At 38.4% G+C, this 15,401-nt stretch overlaps 1 protein-coding gene across 1 annotated transcript in view; it reads right to left on the reverse strand.

Annotated features, from left to right (window-relative positions):
• The window catches only part of ttc27 (tetratricopeptide repeat domain 27), a 103,758-nt gene extending 99,852 nt beyond the window's left edge, over positions 1-3,906 (reverse strand). The window contains exon 1 of the mRNA XM_051867257.1: positions 3,650-3,906. Within this exon, the coding sequence (XP_051723217.1) occupies positions 3,650-3,728 (79 nt within the window). The 5' untranslated portion in view covers positions 3,729-3,906. The remainder of the gene's footprint in view (positions 1-3,649) is intronic.
• Between the last annotated feature and the right edge of the window lie 11,495 nt (positions 3,907-15,401).

Consider the following 15,401-nt stretch of genomic DNA (forward strand, 5'->3'; position numbering starts at 1 on the left):
TTGATCTCTTCTGAGGAGAAACTGGCGTGAAAAAATGTGACTGAATGAGGACGGACTGAAATAGCTTTACTGAAGATCAGATCGACAGATTTCAAACACCATCCTGTGAGTTACACATTAATTACTCCTGAGGTTGATGTTCATGAGAGAAAGGGACACATGGGAGGAATGAAATATGCAAGGTAGGATGTATTTAAATGAACAGTTACAATATACATAATACACAGCTATTTGTCACACAACTACAGCACATTAAACTGACAGAGAGATGGGGGCGATAGATAATGTATGAAATGAGAAGCAAGCAATAAAGCAGTAATGAGATCCTATAATATAGACTAATAGGGGGCGTTCACACAAGGACGTGTTCTTGTGTTCCCTCTGCACTCATTTTTAAGTACACTATGGCCAATGCATCACATCCACACCATCAGTGTTGCGTTTTAAAGACGACTTGTATAATCAAAGCAGTAGCCTACTTTAAATACTAGTAACCGACAACATCATAAGACCGTCAGTGACATAGTAACAGATCTTGGTTCATTTGGAGTCAGACATGACGAAATACTTGCAGTTCAGTAAGCAAGTCAGATAAATTCAGTAACCGTTCCGACTGATTCACGACAAGCACTCTGTGGCGTTATTGGTTCACGCGAGTCATTCGTACAGGAATCGGACTACACTTGTCACGCTCATGTTTATGGTCACGTTGTATGTTGTGGTCCACTTAAAAGAACCGGTTCATAAGAGTCAATCATTTGGGAATTAGACTACATTGGCTGCGCTGTATTTTGATGCCTAAAAAGAACGTCTCATAAGAGTCAATTGTATTTGAGTCACTGTATTAGATTCACCAAAAGAATCAGCTCTTATGCCGATTTTCTTCATCAATCAGACTGCAGGTGCTTCTCAACTGGAAGGCTGTGTCCCAGTAAGGCTGCAGACCTCATCAATATCATCAAGCTCTGTCGAAGGACATTTCAATTTGAAGGAACGTTTAAAAGGCAGCCTTCGTTTCACGTCCTTCATTTGGCTTATTTTGAAGGATGCATCAAGTGAATCATTAGCGTTCTCCAATCACTCACTATCTTTTGCAGCATTCTGTTCGAGAAGCACCCTTTTTTGGCTGATTCATTAAAAAGAATTGTCTAAAAGAGTCATTTGTTCGGGAACCTAACTACACCACATTCAGTTCAAAGTCAGTCAGTTCAGCAGTCAAGGCCTTTTCCAAAATGGTACACTTTATATGCACTTTCGGTCTTGCAGACTTACAATGGCTGCCGCGTGCACATGTCCGTTAAGTATAGGGTGTCCCATTTGTCATTTTAGGTTTCAGAAGCATGCTCACGAGCGCCCCCTTTGCGGTCGATATGCGCCCTCGATGCGCACTTTTGTAGAGCCTGCACTGGTGCGAGCTCCACAGCAAACTTTTTCCCGGCAGTCAAAGCGGCGTTACGTCACGAACACGCGGACTCATAATAAGACCGCAAGTGTTTAGGGTGCCATTTTTGGGATAGAGTCATACCAAGTAAAGGCCGATTTATACTTCTGCGGCGAACAACCTACACCGTAGCTACGTCATAGGCTGTGTAGCATGCGTAGCCTAAAGCCCGGAACACACCAAGCCAACAGTCGGCCGTCGGGCAGTTTTTTTCGTCGACCGACTAAGTTTTCTCAGTGTGTTCCGCACCGTCGGCTGAAGTTGGTCCACGTTGGCTTTTTTTCAGCCGATTCGACATGTTGAATTGCCATCGGAGCTCGTTGGTCAGTCGGGCCATCTGATCATTCTTATTGGCTGTTCAGCTACTGCCACCTGCTGGTACAGAAAGGCATTTCTTCTTACGCAGGCGCAGAACGGACGTGCTACTTGGCCGTCGGGTGTCGAGCGTCAGTTTGGTGTGTCAGGGCAACCTTGGACCCAGACACTGCCGATGTGAGCCAACCCCGCAGTCTGCTTTCGTCGCCAGTAGTTCGTCGGCGTCGGCTTGGTGTGTTCCGGGCTTAAGGTGTAGCCTGACATGCACCTCTCCAAAAATGTAACAACGCGTCAATTCTACGCGGACCGCAAGCGCTGTGATTGGTCTGCTAGAACCCCTCCCTCATGTCAAAAAAATATCTGCATTTCCACAAATGCATTTCTATTTGCGACATAACTACAGTTAATAAATAAATCAATTATCTGTTCTTCGATATTTAACAGCTCAAGCTGCAACAGAAGTTGCTGTCTATCTGCCGCCATCACTGCTCCTACTTCTCCGACAACGTACACAACAATCTGCTTCTTCGGCTTTTGCCTTGATACCGTGGGTTACATCAACATGCCCGTAGGCAGTGCCTACTAGTGGTCTGCATGTGTAACTGCACGTCGTTGCAGACAACAACACAGAAGTATAAGTGAAAACAGAAGTACAAATCAGCCGTTCTACAAACGTTGTACGTAGTAGAGTCTCAATGTGTATTGTTACCAGTGCCTGGATTCCTGTAAACAATATACTGATTGAGGAGCTCGGAAGCTGATTGAGACGCACCCTCAATTTGCTTGATTCACTAAAAGAATAGACCCTTAATTATTTTTTGTTTGGGAATCGGACTACATTGGCCACGCTGTATTTTGATTCACTAAAAAGAAACGGCTAAAAGAGTCATTTGTTCGGAACAGGAACTACAATGCATTTGCTTAATTCACTAAAAGAATCGACTCTTAAGACGAATCGGACTAGACTCGTCATTTAGAACCGACTCGGACTCATCCGTTCGCAATCGAACTACACTGCATGGTTTAGATTCGATAAAACTACTGGCTCATTAAAGTCATGCGTTCGAGTATCAGACTACATGCTTGCTATATGTTTCGAGCTGTAGAATCTGTAGTGGTGTTGCGGTGACTCTGAATAGTAGAGCAAGAAACACTGTCCGTGTATTTAGTAAGGTGTTCCGTTCCGTCCGCATCAGCAGGTTCGGGAAAGGAACAATCATTTAATCAACATTCTATCATGACAATAATTTTAAGTATAAAAGTTAAATAAACTCCAGTAATTAAAAAAAAAAAAATCTTAAATGTGTTGCGCTCCTCGTTGTTTTTTTACGCGTCCTGTGTGAACGCCTACTAAAAAACACGGACACACAGGAGTACATGCACGGTTGGCAGGTGCTGCCCGGCTTTGTTCTAAATCTGTGAGCTAAATAACAGCGCATTTTCTCTCATACACATGCTCACCTCGACATCAATAGAATACACAGGCATCTATCCTCAAGTGTCCAGGTGTCCGATGCGCTAAAGCTGTCCACACTGAGCCTCCAATCAGTCAATGCACAAACACAGAAGTTATGCTGTCAGAACGCGTTCAAATGCCGCTCGGTTCACAGTCAGCGGAAATTCACGCCTGTCTGGACACAGTCCCGTGCGTCCGTGCGGCGCGGAGATTTCAATACACATGCGGCACATTTAAACCACGTGAGAATAACTGCTGCGTCCAGCAAACACTGATCAACTAGCACGAAATACATACACAACAATAACCGAGCAGATCCAAACGCGTGTTATTATCCAAAGCTGGACGAAACCATCAACATCAGCCAATATCATCAACATCACCTCAAAACCACATCACCAAGATCTCTATCACAGGGCTCTGCCGCTGTCTCTTACCTGCGGTGCTGAAGCCGCTCTGTTTCCAGTCCGGACTCAGTCCGCCCAGAACCGCCGCCTCTAGCTGCAGCATCATCATCCTCGTCAACTCTCAGTAGAGAAATAAAACACGCGTCACGTCGCTCAAGACCTGCTCTGTGTGAAAGTGAGATGCGAAGGGCTCGTGTGTTCACTCCGATGTGTTTGATTTCTGCCCATGTGCTGTAAGTGTCATCAGTGAGCAGCCATGACAGCAACGAGGTGCATTATGGGATACTTAATAAGGCAGCGCCGCCAAGGGAGCGTCGACATTTGACCAGACGCTCAAATGAACGCAACGTAAAATCGGTGTTAGGTCACATTAGATGATTGAAATAATATCCGATTTGAATGCAAATTCGAATTGTAATTAACAATTTTATTGTCTTCTGTTTATTTTTGACTTGTCTCTGGTAAAGAATACGATAAATACAACATGTCCAGAATATCTAAACAAACACAAAAACGGAAATATTCACTTTTATTCAAAATTATCAAATTGTTTATGTTATGGCCTTTCACCTCTGGCCTTGCAGCATTCATTCATTCATTCATCAAATTCTACCCAAACTGATTTTATATACTATTAGGATATATAGGCCTACTAATATTTCATATTATAATAAGTAGCTAATCTGTAGCCTAGTTATAATAAAAATTTCCCTCAGTAAATTCCCCCTTTTTCTTTTCTTTTGTTATCACAGTTACAGCTCTCTTTTGTATTTATAATGGAGTTTAAAAAAGTTTGAAACTTTTAGCTTGTATTTGTGCTAACCATAGAACTTAACTTGTAAGCAATTTAAAGGATTAGTCCACTTTGAAATTAAAATTTCCTGATAATTTACTCACCCCCATGTCATCCAAGATGTGCATGTCTTTCTTCAGTGGAAAAGAAATGAAGGTTTTTGAGGAAAACATTCCAGGATTATTCTCCTTACAGTGGACTTCAATGGACTCCACTGTTGAAGGTCCAAATTACAGTTTCAGTGCAGCTTCAAAGGGCTTTAAATGATACCAGACGAGGAATAAGGGTCTTATCTAGAGAAACCATCGGCCATTTTCAAAAAAAAAATTCAAATGTATATGCTTTATAAACACAAATAATCACCTTGCGAGTGCTTCCGTCGTCTGTATTCTTACAAAAATTGTATTCTACTTACGGAAAAAATGGAACTGGCGCTGCGTTCGTTCCGTAATTGAATAGGGAAGGCGTAGGACATACAGCGTATACTTTTTGTAAGAATACGGAAGACGGAAGCACTCGCAAGGCGATCATTTGTGTTTATAAAGCATATACATTTAATTGTTTAGAAAATGACCGATCGTTTCGCTAGATAAGACCCTTATTCCTCGTCTGGTATCATTTAAAGCCCTTTGAAGCTGCACTGAAACTGACATTTGGACCTTCAACAGTGGAGTCCATTGAAGTCCACTATAAGGAGAATAATCCTGGAATGTTTTCATCAAAAACCTTAATTTCTTTTCGACTGACGAAAGAAAGACATGAACATCTTGGATGACATGGGGGTGAGTAAATTATCAGGACATTTTCATTCAGAAGTGAACTAATCCTTGAATCAGAAAGTGAAAGATTATCAAAAGAAAAAGAAGGAAAGAAAATGCTAAACTGAATGCAGAAAGAGACACAGCCAAAAAAGATGATTCCTTTCTCTTTCTTTGGAGAAAATTTTATTCTGTCAACGAGCCCTTTTCCTCTTATCATTCTTCTAATTATTAATTATTTTTGTCCCTTTTACCAATAAAGCTTTTAATTATTTTAAAGTGTTAGTTCACCCAAAAAATGAAAATTCTGTCATTTATCACTCACCCTCATGTAAGACCTTCGTTCATCTTCGGAACACAAATTAAGATATTTTTGATGAAGTCTGAGAGGTTTCTGTCCCTCTATAGAGATCCAACGCAACTACCACTCCAAGGTCCAGAAAGGTAGGAATGACAACATTAAAGTAATCCATGTGACTCCAGTGCCTTAAAACTCAATTTTATAACGCAACGCGAGTGCTTTGTTTGTGCAAAAAAACATAATTTACCACTTTTTACAAAATAATATTATCCAAGGCATATTCACAACAATGTCAGCTCTTGTGTAAACACAACACACATGCGTTGTGATGCTCACTTGCGCATGTGCGTTGACATGCGAGTCTGAGCACAACACATATGCGTCGTGAAGCTCTCGTGAACACTGAGCAAACAAAGCACTCGCGTCACTTCATAAAATTGAGGTTAAACCATTGGAGTCACATGGAGTACTTTAATGATGTCATTACTACCTTTCTGGACCTTGGAGTGGTAGTTGCGTTGGATCTCCTTTGAGGGACAGAAACCTCTCAGACTTCATCAAAAAGATCTTAATCTGTGTTCCAAAGATGAACAAAGGTCTTACGGATGTGGAACGACACAAGGGTGAGTAATAAATGACAGAATTTTCATTTTTGGGTGAACTAACCCTTTAAGCGGGTAAAAAATGTGCAGCCATCTTTAGAATTTTGTGTTTGAACTTGCGTTTTTGCAGTAGCTCTGTATATTTCACTGTCGAAGAGTAATTAGCTGGTGAGGTTGATGTACTTTGTGGATTGTAGAGTTAACGAAAGTTATCATGAACATTGTAATGTTTGAAGCAGATGTCATAACAAATTGTCAGTAGACCGAGAAGATTTCAAAACTATTAGTTCATTCATAAATCTGTAAGATCTTACCTTCATGTTGTGGAAATACAAACCAGAAGACAGAACACAATGAGCGCAGCGCTGAAAAGGGGCGGGGCTACATAAGGCCTGTTAGCACAAGGAAACCTGAGGGGGCCGTTGACTTCTGGAACCCTCCTGTTCTGTCTTTCTCATGCCTCTGATGCTTCTGGCGGTAGTAGAAGGTCATTCTCTTTATAAAAATCAAGCAGATGATTCGTCTTGATTACATGGAGCGGCAGAGGGCCGTGTGTAGTGTGTGTTTGTGTGAGTGTGTGTCAGGATAGACCCCCCAAGGACAGGTCAAAAATACATTCACACACTCAAATGCATAATGATGTGTCGTATTAGACGTGAAATGACCGCGATGGAAATGTTGACCCATTACATCAAACGTGACATTAAAAGTCAAACGCATTTGTGATTACATTTTGTGCAGGAAATTTTTGTTAATTAAATGTCTTTCTGCATGTTTCTTGTTTTAGTGTAAGCTGTTTTTTGTGCTGATTCTAACAAAGTGCACCTCAATTTGTCAGTTCCACTTAATTACATTCTATAGCTGTTTTCAATCGTTCTTTCTCTCTCTCCAGCGGTAAGGAAAGGTAATTAAAGAGGCGAGATATGGCTGTATTGTAACACTCATTAGCCTAAAGAAATGTCTGGCTGTAGGATCAGAACAATAATGCAATGTGAACTATGGGTTTCTTTATGTCTGGTAGCCTCTATTTATGCATTTTGGTGGCAGAATGGAAAGAAAAACCTTGGAAGAAACCAGGCTCTGTCTTGAGGCCAGTTCTTCAGGCTGCATTATAAATCAGAAATCAGACTGTGGATCGGTAGCATTCAAATATTTCATCCAGTTCCTTCTGCTTAAAGATCAGATTCATCATGCCAGTATGGAGACAAAGCATGGTGCAGAGGACTTGTCTGTATCTTGTGGGCTTTGCTGAGGGTCTGTGCCGATGGCTGACGTGTCTACATGGTCTTCACAGGGGATTGTAGTTGACATGATCTCTGCTGACATTCAGGGCTGCATTGAGGTTGTATCTAGTTGCAGGTCGACCATCTAATCTGGATACGGCCCGGATCCAGCTGACTACAGTAACCTCAGGATAAGGATGAGACAGACAGACTAATGTTAGCATAGATGCCATTCTTATTACGATGTAACAAGTATATCGGGTGTTATGGGAAGTGTTCCCGGTTCTGGTTGACCTAATTTATGCAGCCTAACAATTCTTTAAAAGGTTAGTTCACCCAAAAATGAAAATAATGTCATTTATTACTCACACTCATGTCGTTCTACACCTGTAACACTTTCATTCATCTTCGGAAGATAAATTAATATGTTTTTGATGAAATCCGATGGCTCAGTGAGGCCTGCATAGCCAGCAAGTTAATTTACACTTTCAAACGCCCTCTATATCAAATTTAAAACAGTTCATGTGAGTACAGTGGTTCTACCTTAATATTATAAAGCGACGAGAATACTTTTGTGCACCAAAAAAACGAAATGACGTCTTTTCAACAAAATCTTTTGTTTTGAATCAATGATTCGAATCGTGTGTCAAACTGCTGAAATTACGTGACTTTGGCGAACCACTACCTTTCTGGGCACTGAAAGTGTAAATTATCTTGCTGGCATAGAGGCCTCACTGTGTTACGGAACACAGACTCACAACAAGGTAGGAATAAATATGAGTATTTATTGGTTGTGGCAGGTAACAAACAGGCAGGTGAGTATAGTAGATAAAGCAGGAATGCAATAATGAATGATAATACTGACAGTTCTTTGTATTGCACTGGAGACACAGAGGATCAGGGAGACGCTGGAGACAATACCATACGCTGAACAAGGTAAGTGCTGACCGGTAAGTGAGTCCATATACAAACAAGACCAGACAATGTGCTAGGATGAAGTGTGTGCATTTATGCTGCTGTGGTGATGAGGTGATGATGATCAGGTGCGGGTGATTGCTGAGCGTGATCAGGTGAGCAGAAGGAGGAATGCTGGGATATGGAGCTCGGGGAAGGTGAGAGAGATGGTGACCGTGAAACACTGAGCCATCGGATTTCATCAAAAATATTTTAATTTGTGTTCCGAAGATGAACAAAGGTCTTACGGGTGTAGAACGACATGAGGGTGAGTAATAAATTACATTATTTTCATTTTTGGGTGAACTAACCTTTGAATTAAAGAAATGTGATAATGTGTTATGTGTATGCCAGGTTAAAGAGATATATGCCAGGTTTTTAGATTAGATTTTTAACTGACAGAGTGTGTTTGACATTACTGAGTACTATATATATATATATATATATATATATATATAATATATATGTGTGTGTGTGTGTGTGTGTGTATATATATATATATATAGAGAGAGAGAGAGAGAGAGAGAGAGAGGTGTGTGTGTGTGTGTGTGTGTGTGTGTGTATTACCTGGAAAGGTCGAGACAGGACAGGAAATGAAAAAAATAAATTCACCATAAATAAATAACATAAATTATATGGTAACACTTTACAATAAGGTTCATTAGTTAACATTAGTTAACTACATTACTTAACATGAACTAATAATGAACTGCACTTCTACAACATTTATTAATTTTTGTTAATGTTAATTTCAACATTTACTAATACATTATTAAAATCTTGTTAACATTAGTTAATGCACTGTGAACTAACATGAACAAACAATGAACAACTGTATTTTCATTAACTAACGTTAACTAAGATTAGTAAATACAGTAACAAATGTATTGGTCATGGTTAGTTCATGTTAGTTAATGCATTAACTAATGTTTAACTAATGAACCTTATTGTAAAGTGTTACCGAATATATTATAAAAATGCAGTATAAAAATGTTTATTAGTTGTCTGTGAGTTACCTTATAATATACAATACAGTGAAATTATATTGCATTTATTTTAGAGTAAAATGCTGTAAAAATGATGGTATTTGCAAGTAAAAAAAATATTATAAAATTACAGTGAAAATTATGTAACAAAACATGTATTTAAACTTTAAATGTATTATATTCAACAAAACGTACTTCCAACAGAAAACTATTGTTAAAGGTTTTTATTGTAACAAAAAATATGAGTGATCTTGTAATTTATGTAATAGATGTTCTAAAAAAAATTGATGCATATTTTATTTACAGTCTGTTTTCTTTTTGTTGTAAATTATGTATATTAACATTGTGTTAATTTTGTTATTTAGTTTCAAATATGTTTCTGTGTTTTGTAACAGTTTGCATTTTCTGTTTTCATGTTTATTAAACACTGTTCATGGAAAGCCCTTATTTTTGGGGCTTTTTACTTTAATTTAGCAAGTGGCTTTCTGTTTTTACTACCCATTTTATTATGAATGGTTATCAATATATTTTAAAAGCACAAAGCAGATTTTATTAGTATTGTCACATATTGCCATATATTTACAGCCTGTTTTGGCCAACCACAATTTTTTTTTTTTTTTTTTTTACAGTAAGGTGCTAATGTCAACCACACAAGCACCAAGCTCTGTGTGTAGTGTGCTGACTGCTAGGCCATGGTTCTGTCTCAACACACAAAACATTTTTCGGTTCTCCAAAAAGTGAAGTGAAGTAAATTTACTTGGTCTGCAGTTAAAGGCAACATGAAATGGTTTAAACTATGCCATGTTTACACCAAGGTAAAACTTCAAGGTGAAACAGCATCGTCTCATATCATTCATAATAAAGTGAGGACCACATATACCTCAGCTCCTTCATATTAACTTAAGGAGAGTTCTGTGTACCATTTACAGCTCCTGGACACTGTCAGTGACTAAGCCTCATATACAAGAGAAAACAACACTGAAATGATTCAGCAGCCTCATGAAAGCACAGCAACTCTCACTGCCTATTATTTTTTTGAGAACGTAGCTCTTTCTTTTTTCCTACATCTCCCTTTTCACTCCCAATCTGCATTATTTAAATCTTAAGCACTGTGTGAATTTCTGCACCAGCGATCGATGGGCTCAGACCTCCGAGTAGAGGCTGGAGTCGTGAAAAAGTATGCAAAAGGACGTCTTTAGTCCCTCACGGTGATTTATCTCGGTGGCCACTGGAGTCTAATTTACCGAACTGTCAACTGCACACCGACTCTCAAATGATTGAAGCCATTTTTCAAGGTCTTGGATCCGCATCTTCGACTGTTGCGGCTTGTTTGGAGAACAAAGGGAAGCGTGTCACCAGTCCGACACAACAGAGGCAACACCTGCAGGGCACAAAGAGCCACACTCCAACACAAACACACCACCCCGGGTAGGAGAGGAGGAGAAGACAGAGGAAATAGCTTCTAACGGACTGAAAGATAAAGGCAGAAAGAAGATCACTCAGTAGAAAAATACTGAAAGAAAACATCCGTGCAGACTTAAGAAGAAAATACAGCAGCGGTTGTTTGTTGATCCCTCATAAAATATTATACAAAACTCATTATTTCTACAACATTTCCTCACTATCCCCTCAGATCTGAAGCTTTTATTTTTCTCTTTCTCTTCTTTTTAATAGTGTTTGCTGAGGCAAGCATCACTATACTGTTGCACATATTTATGGTTAGGGATTAGAGCAAACTTCTAATTCTATGTAAACTTTGGCATGTAACTCTTTCCTGTTTGTGCTATGGATATGAATAATACCTCACACCAATGAAGCTTATTGAGCTGTGCTGATACTTTTATAACCAACTGGACCTTTTACCTGATGGAAAATAAAATGTTGACGGAAGGACCCAAGCCATATATAAGAACCAGAATCATGAAACTCTTTTGCCAATAAGTAACTGTCTAGCAACACCCTAGAAACACCATAGCAACACACTACCAACAAACCAGGCCATCCTAGATATTCCATAGCAACACCTTAGCAAACACCCAGAACACCCTGGAAAACATATAACCATGCCCAAGAAATGCCACAGCAAAGCCCTATAGCAATCACTCAGAATATCCTAAAAACTCCATAGCGATCCCTTGGCAACAAACCAGACCATTCTAGATATCCCATAGCAACACCCTGGTAACAATCTAGAACACCCTAGAAAACCAATAGCAACACATTAGAAACACCACTGCAAAGCCCTAGCAACCGCTAAGATCATCCAAGAAACCTCATAGCAACAAACCAGAGCATCCTAGATATCCCATAGCAACCCCTTAGAAAACCCATAGCAAAGTCTTAGAACGCCATTGCAAAGCCCTAGCAACCACTCAGATCATCTGAGAAACCTCATATCAACAAACCAGGCCATCCTAAATATCCCATAGCAACCCCCTAGAAAACCCATAGCAAAGTCTTAGAAACCCCATAGCAATTCCTCAGCAACAAACCAGACTGTACTAGATATCCCATATAAACACCCTAGAAACCCCCAAAACACCTTAGAAAACCCATAGTAACACCCTAGTAACCAGTCAAAAGTCCACAGTAATGCTCTAGCAACAAACAAGTCTATACTAGATATCCCATAGAAAAAACCCATAGCAAAATCATAGCAAAGCCCAATCAACCACTCTGGACAACATAGAAACCCCATGGCAACACAATGGCAACCAACAACAACATCCTAGCACTGAATTAAATTTTCTTGCTCCACGCATCTGAAGACATACTGAGCATAACAATTCTTTTTTCTTGTCTTTGAGTTTGATCAAAATGTAAACAGACATTTGCCCAACACTTGCATTAAAGAAGTTTTATTCTGTGCGAAATCGTGGTGATGGGCAAATATCTAGTTATGTTGATCTGGTTTTGCTAAAACCGTTTATGACCTTCACCTGGTAAAATAACAAAGTTTAAGGCATTTACATGTCCTTACACATAGTCAGGTTTTTTAACAATACTGGGTTGTAAGATAACATACATGTAAATGCACTCATTGGCTTGTGACAGTGTTTTGTCTACATTATTATAGTCTAATCATGTCAATTAAGTTAATTTATGAAATTATTTTAAAAAAGAGAGAGAGAGAGAGAGATGGAAGGATGATGCCAAGATAAAATGAGATAAAATGAAAATAAAATGGAAAGGTGAATCACTTTTCTTGGACCTGTGGTTCTGAGTGGCTACATGAATTCATCTTCAAAAACAGCTAACAATGACACACAAATAATCACACACGATCAGGGAGCACACACACAGGCTGAGAGCACACACACACTTAAAGGACAAGCCTAATTAGAGTAAATGTCACAGAGCCGTTATATTACCTGTGAACACGCGCACTAAACACAGAAACAGGACACTGTGCTAGTTTAAAAGATGGATACTAGCCTTGAGAACAGCTCTGTTTTATCTAAAATTTGACAATCAGGTCTTTAAAGCAGGAGAATGCTGAAAACGTGGTTGTGGGTTCCACGTCCTCATGATAAATCAGAAGAGAGAGGACAGATACAGCCTCTCTGCTCACGTACGGCTCCCAGAAAAACATCATGACCTTGCAATTACAGCCAGCTGGGGAGGATCCATCTAACGGCTCGGAGCGTGTACACGTTTGCGAATACAAGCTCGTGTCAAGCCACGAATGCTCAGCTCTCAGGATCACAATCACACTCTGGGTTTAAATACACTCGATCAATAATGGATGGGCTGCTACGCTCACACACCTTCATTCCTTCTTGTTTCTCAGTGGGATTCCTACATATCTGCCACTCTGAAGATGAGAAACGCTCAGAGACTGATCAATATCTCTTCTAAAATGCTGAGATTTAGACTAACAGAATGCATCTCAGCATGCATCTGTTTTCTTGTTATTATTATTATTTTTTTTCTTACTAAGGCTTGAGAGAGATCCAAACTACATAGATTTTATGAAAAATTGAAGATGATTCCATTTCAGATGATCTCAAGACAAAAATGTGATGGTGCCAGTCTGAACAATAAATCTTTTTTCATTCAAGGAAAAACGTATGGATGAATTTCAGAACTAAATCAACAGATCTAAATTGCAGTAGTTCTGAAATATCTTCACTTTATTCGCACATGGCTCTTTCCTCACCCAGGTGAAAAAAAAGTACATTTCTATAATGTACTTAAAGTGCTCTATTTTTGTGCACTAATTTTGTACTTAATATACTAAAAATTATTCTTTAGTACTTCTAAAGAAAAGAAAAATGTATTTAGATACTACTTAAGAGTACATTTGGACCCATAGTGTACTACAAGTGGTACCTAAATATATATTTAAAATACAGAGATAGTATATTAAAAGCACATTTTAGTTCATATTTCATGGTGTCTCAAAATAGCACAGTTGAGTACACTTAGATGTTCTTAAGATTATCTTAAGAAGTACTAACAAAGAATTTTTAGTATATTAAGTTAAGAAAATAGAGCACTTTAAGTACATTATTGAAATGTACTTTTTTCAACTGGGCAAATAGGGTACAAAATAGAGCCTGAAACCCAACAATTCAATTAAATTGGGTCTAAATAGTTTAAAGCCTGATTTGTGTGATTTTGTACTTTTCTAGCATTGAACATTATATAAACATCAAAAATTGTCAAAATAATAGCACCAAAATATTTAAAAAGTACAAAAAATTAAATTAAAAACAAAACGCAATTATAAAATTAAATGGCAAATTTAGACTAAATGAAATAGAAAGGGCCCAAATGATGTTACTTCATGTGTGTTCCAGTCTTCAGTGTCACATGATCCTTCAGAAATCATTCTAATATGCTGATTTGGTGCTCAAGAAAATTTTCAATGTTGAAAACAGTTGTGCTGCTTAGTATTTTTGTGGACATCATGATACACTTTTTTTCAGGATTTTTTGATGAATAAAAAGTTAAAAAGAAAAGCATTTATTTAAAATATAATTCTTCTATAACATTATAAATGTCTTAAAGGATTAGTTCACTTTCAAATGAAAATTACCCCAAGCTTTACTCACCCTTAAGCCATCCTAGGTCTATATGACTTTCTTCTTTCTGATGAACACAACCAGAGTTATATTAATAAATATCCTAAAGCATCCAAGCTTTATAATGGCAGTGAACGGGGTTCACGAGTATGAGCTGAAGAAAGTGCTTCCATCCACATCCATCATAAATGTACTCCACACGGCTCTGGGGGGTTAATAAAGGCCTTCTGAAGCGAAGCGATGTATTTGTGTAAAAAACACATCTATATTTAACAAGTTATGAAACAAATTATCTAGCTTCTGCCAGACTGCCTTACGTATTTCAATGTATGAAAGTGTAAAACTCTTGCAGTTCAAAACGCTTACGCTACGTCCTACACCTTCCCTATTCAATTTACGGAAAAAGTGTAACTGACCTGATGCAAGTTTACACTTTCTTCGTAACTTGAATATGGAAGGCGGTCTGGCCGTACACGTTTATGATGGATGGATGTGGATGGAGACACTTTCTCCAGCTCATATTCGTGACCCCATTCACTGCCATTATAAAGCTTGGATGCTTCAGGATATTTATTAAAATATCTCAAATTGTGTTCATCAGAAAGAAGAAAGTAATATAAATCTAGAATGGTTTGAGGGCGAGAAAAGCTTGGGGTAATTTTCATTTAAAAGTGAACTAATCCTTTAACTGTCACCTTTGATCAGTTTAATGTATCCTTGCTGGATAGAATGTACATTAAGGAATGTTACCTCATTTGTAATTATGGAAAATCTTGCGGTTAAAAAATGACTCACAAAGAACTTCAATACAAACACTACAATACATTGAATATCAATTAAACGGGTAAAATTAAAATGATGAAATACTATGATTTTAACTGTTGGTTACAGTTAAGAAGGTCAAAGCCTCTATATTCATAAAATGTGCATGTGCACTGTATGCATACTTTAAATGTTTAATTGATCTTATTGTCTAGTACATTTTTTTAGAAACTTTTACTCTTAGTCAGTTTTTAAATCACTAATCGCCCAGCATCCATCATAGAAAGTGAGAAAATAAAGTGAACTCTGCTTACACATGCACACACACTCACCACAATCTGCAATCTACAGAACCACATTAATTAATATTTCCAAG

Source organism: Ctenopharyngodon idella, chromosome 17, assembly GCF_019924925.1.
Source record: "Ctenopharyngodon idella isolate HZGC_01 chromosome 17, HZGC01, whole genome shotgun sequence".
Lineage (NCBI taxonomy): Eukaryota > Metazoa > Chordata > Actinopteri > Cypriniformes > Xenocyprididae > Ctenopharyngodon > Ctenopharyngodon idella.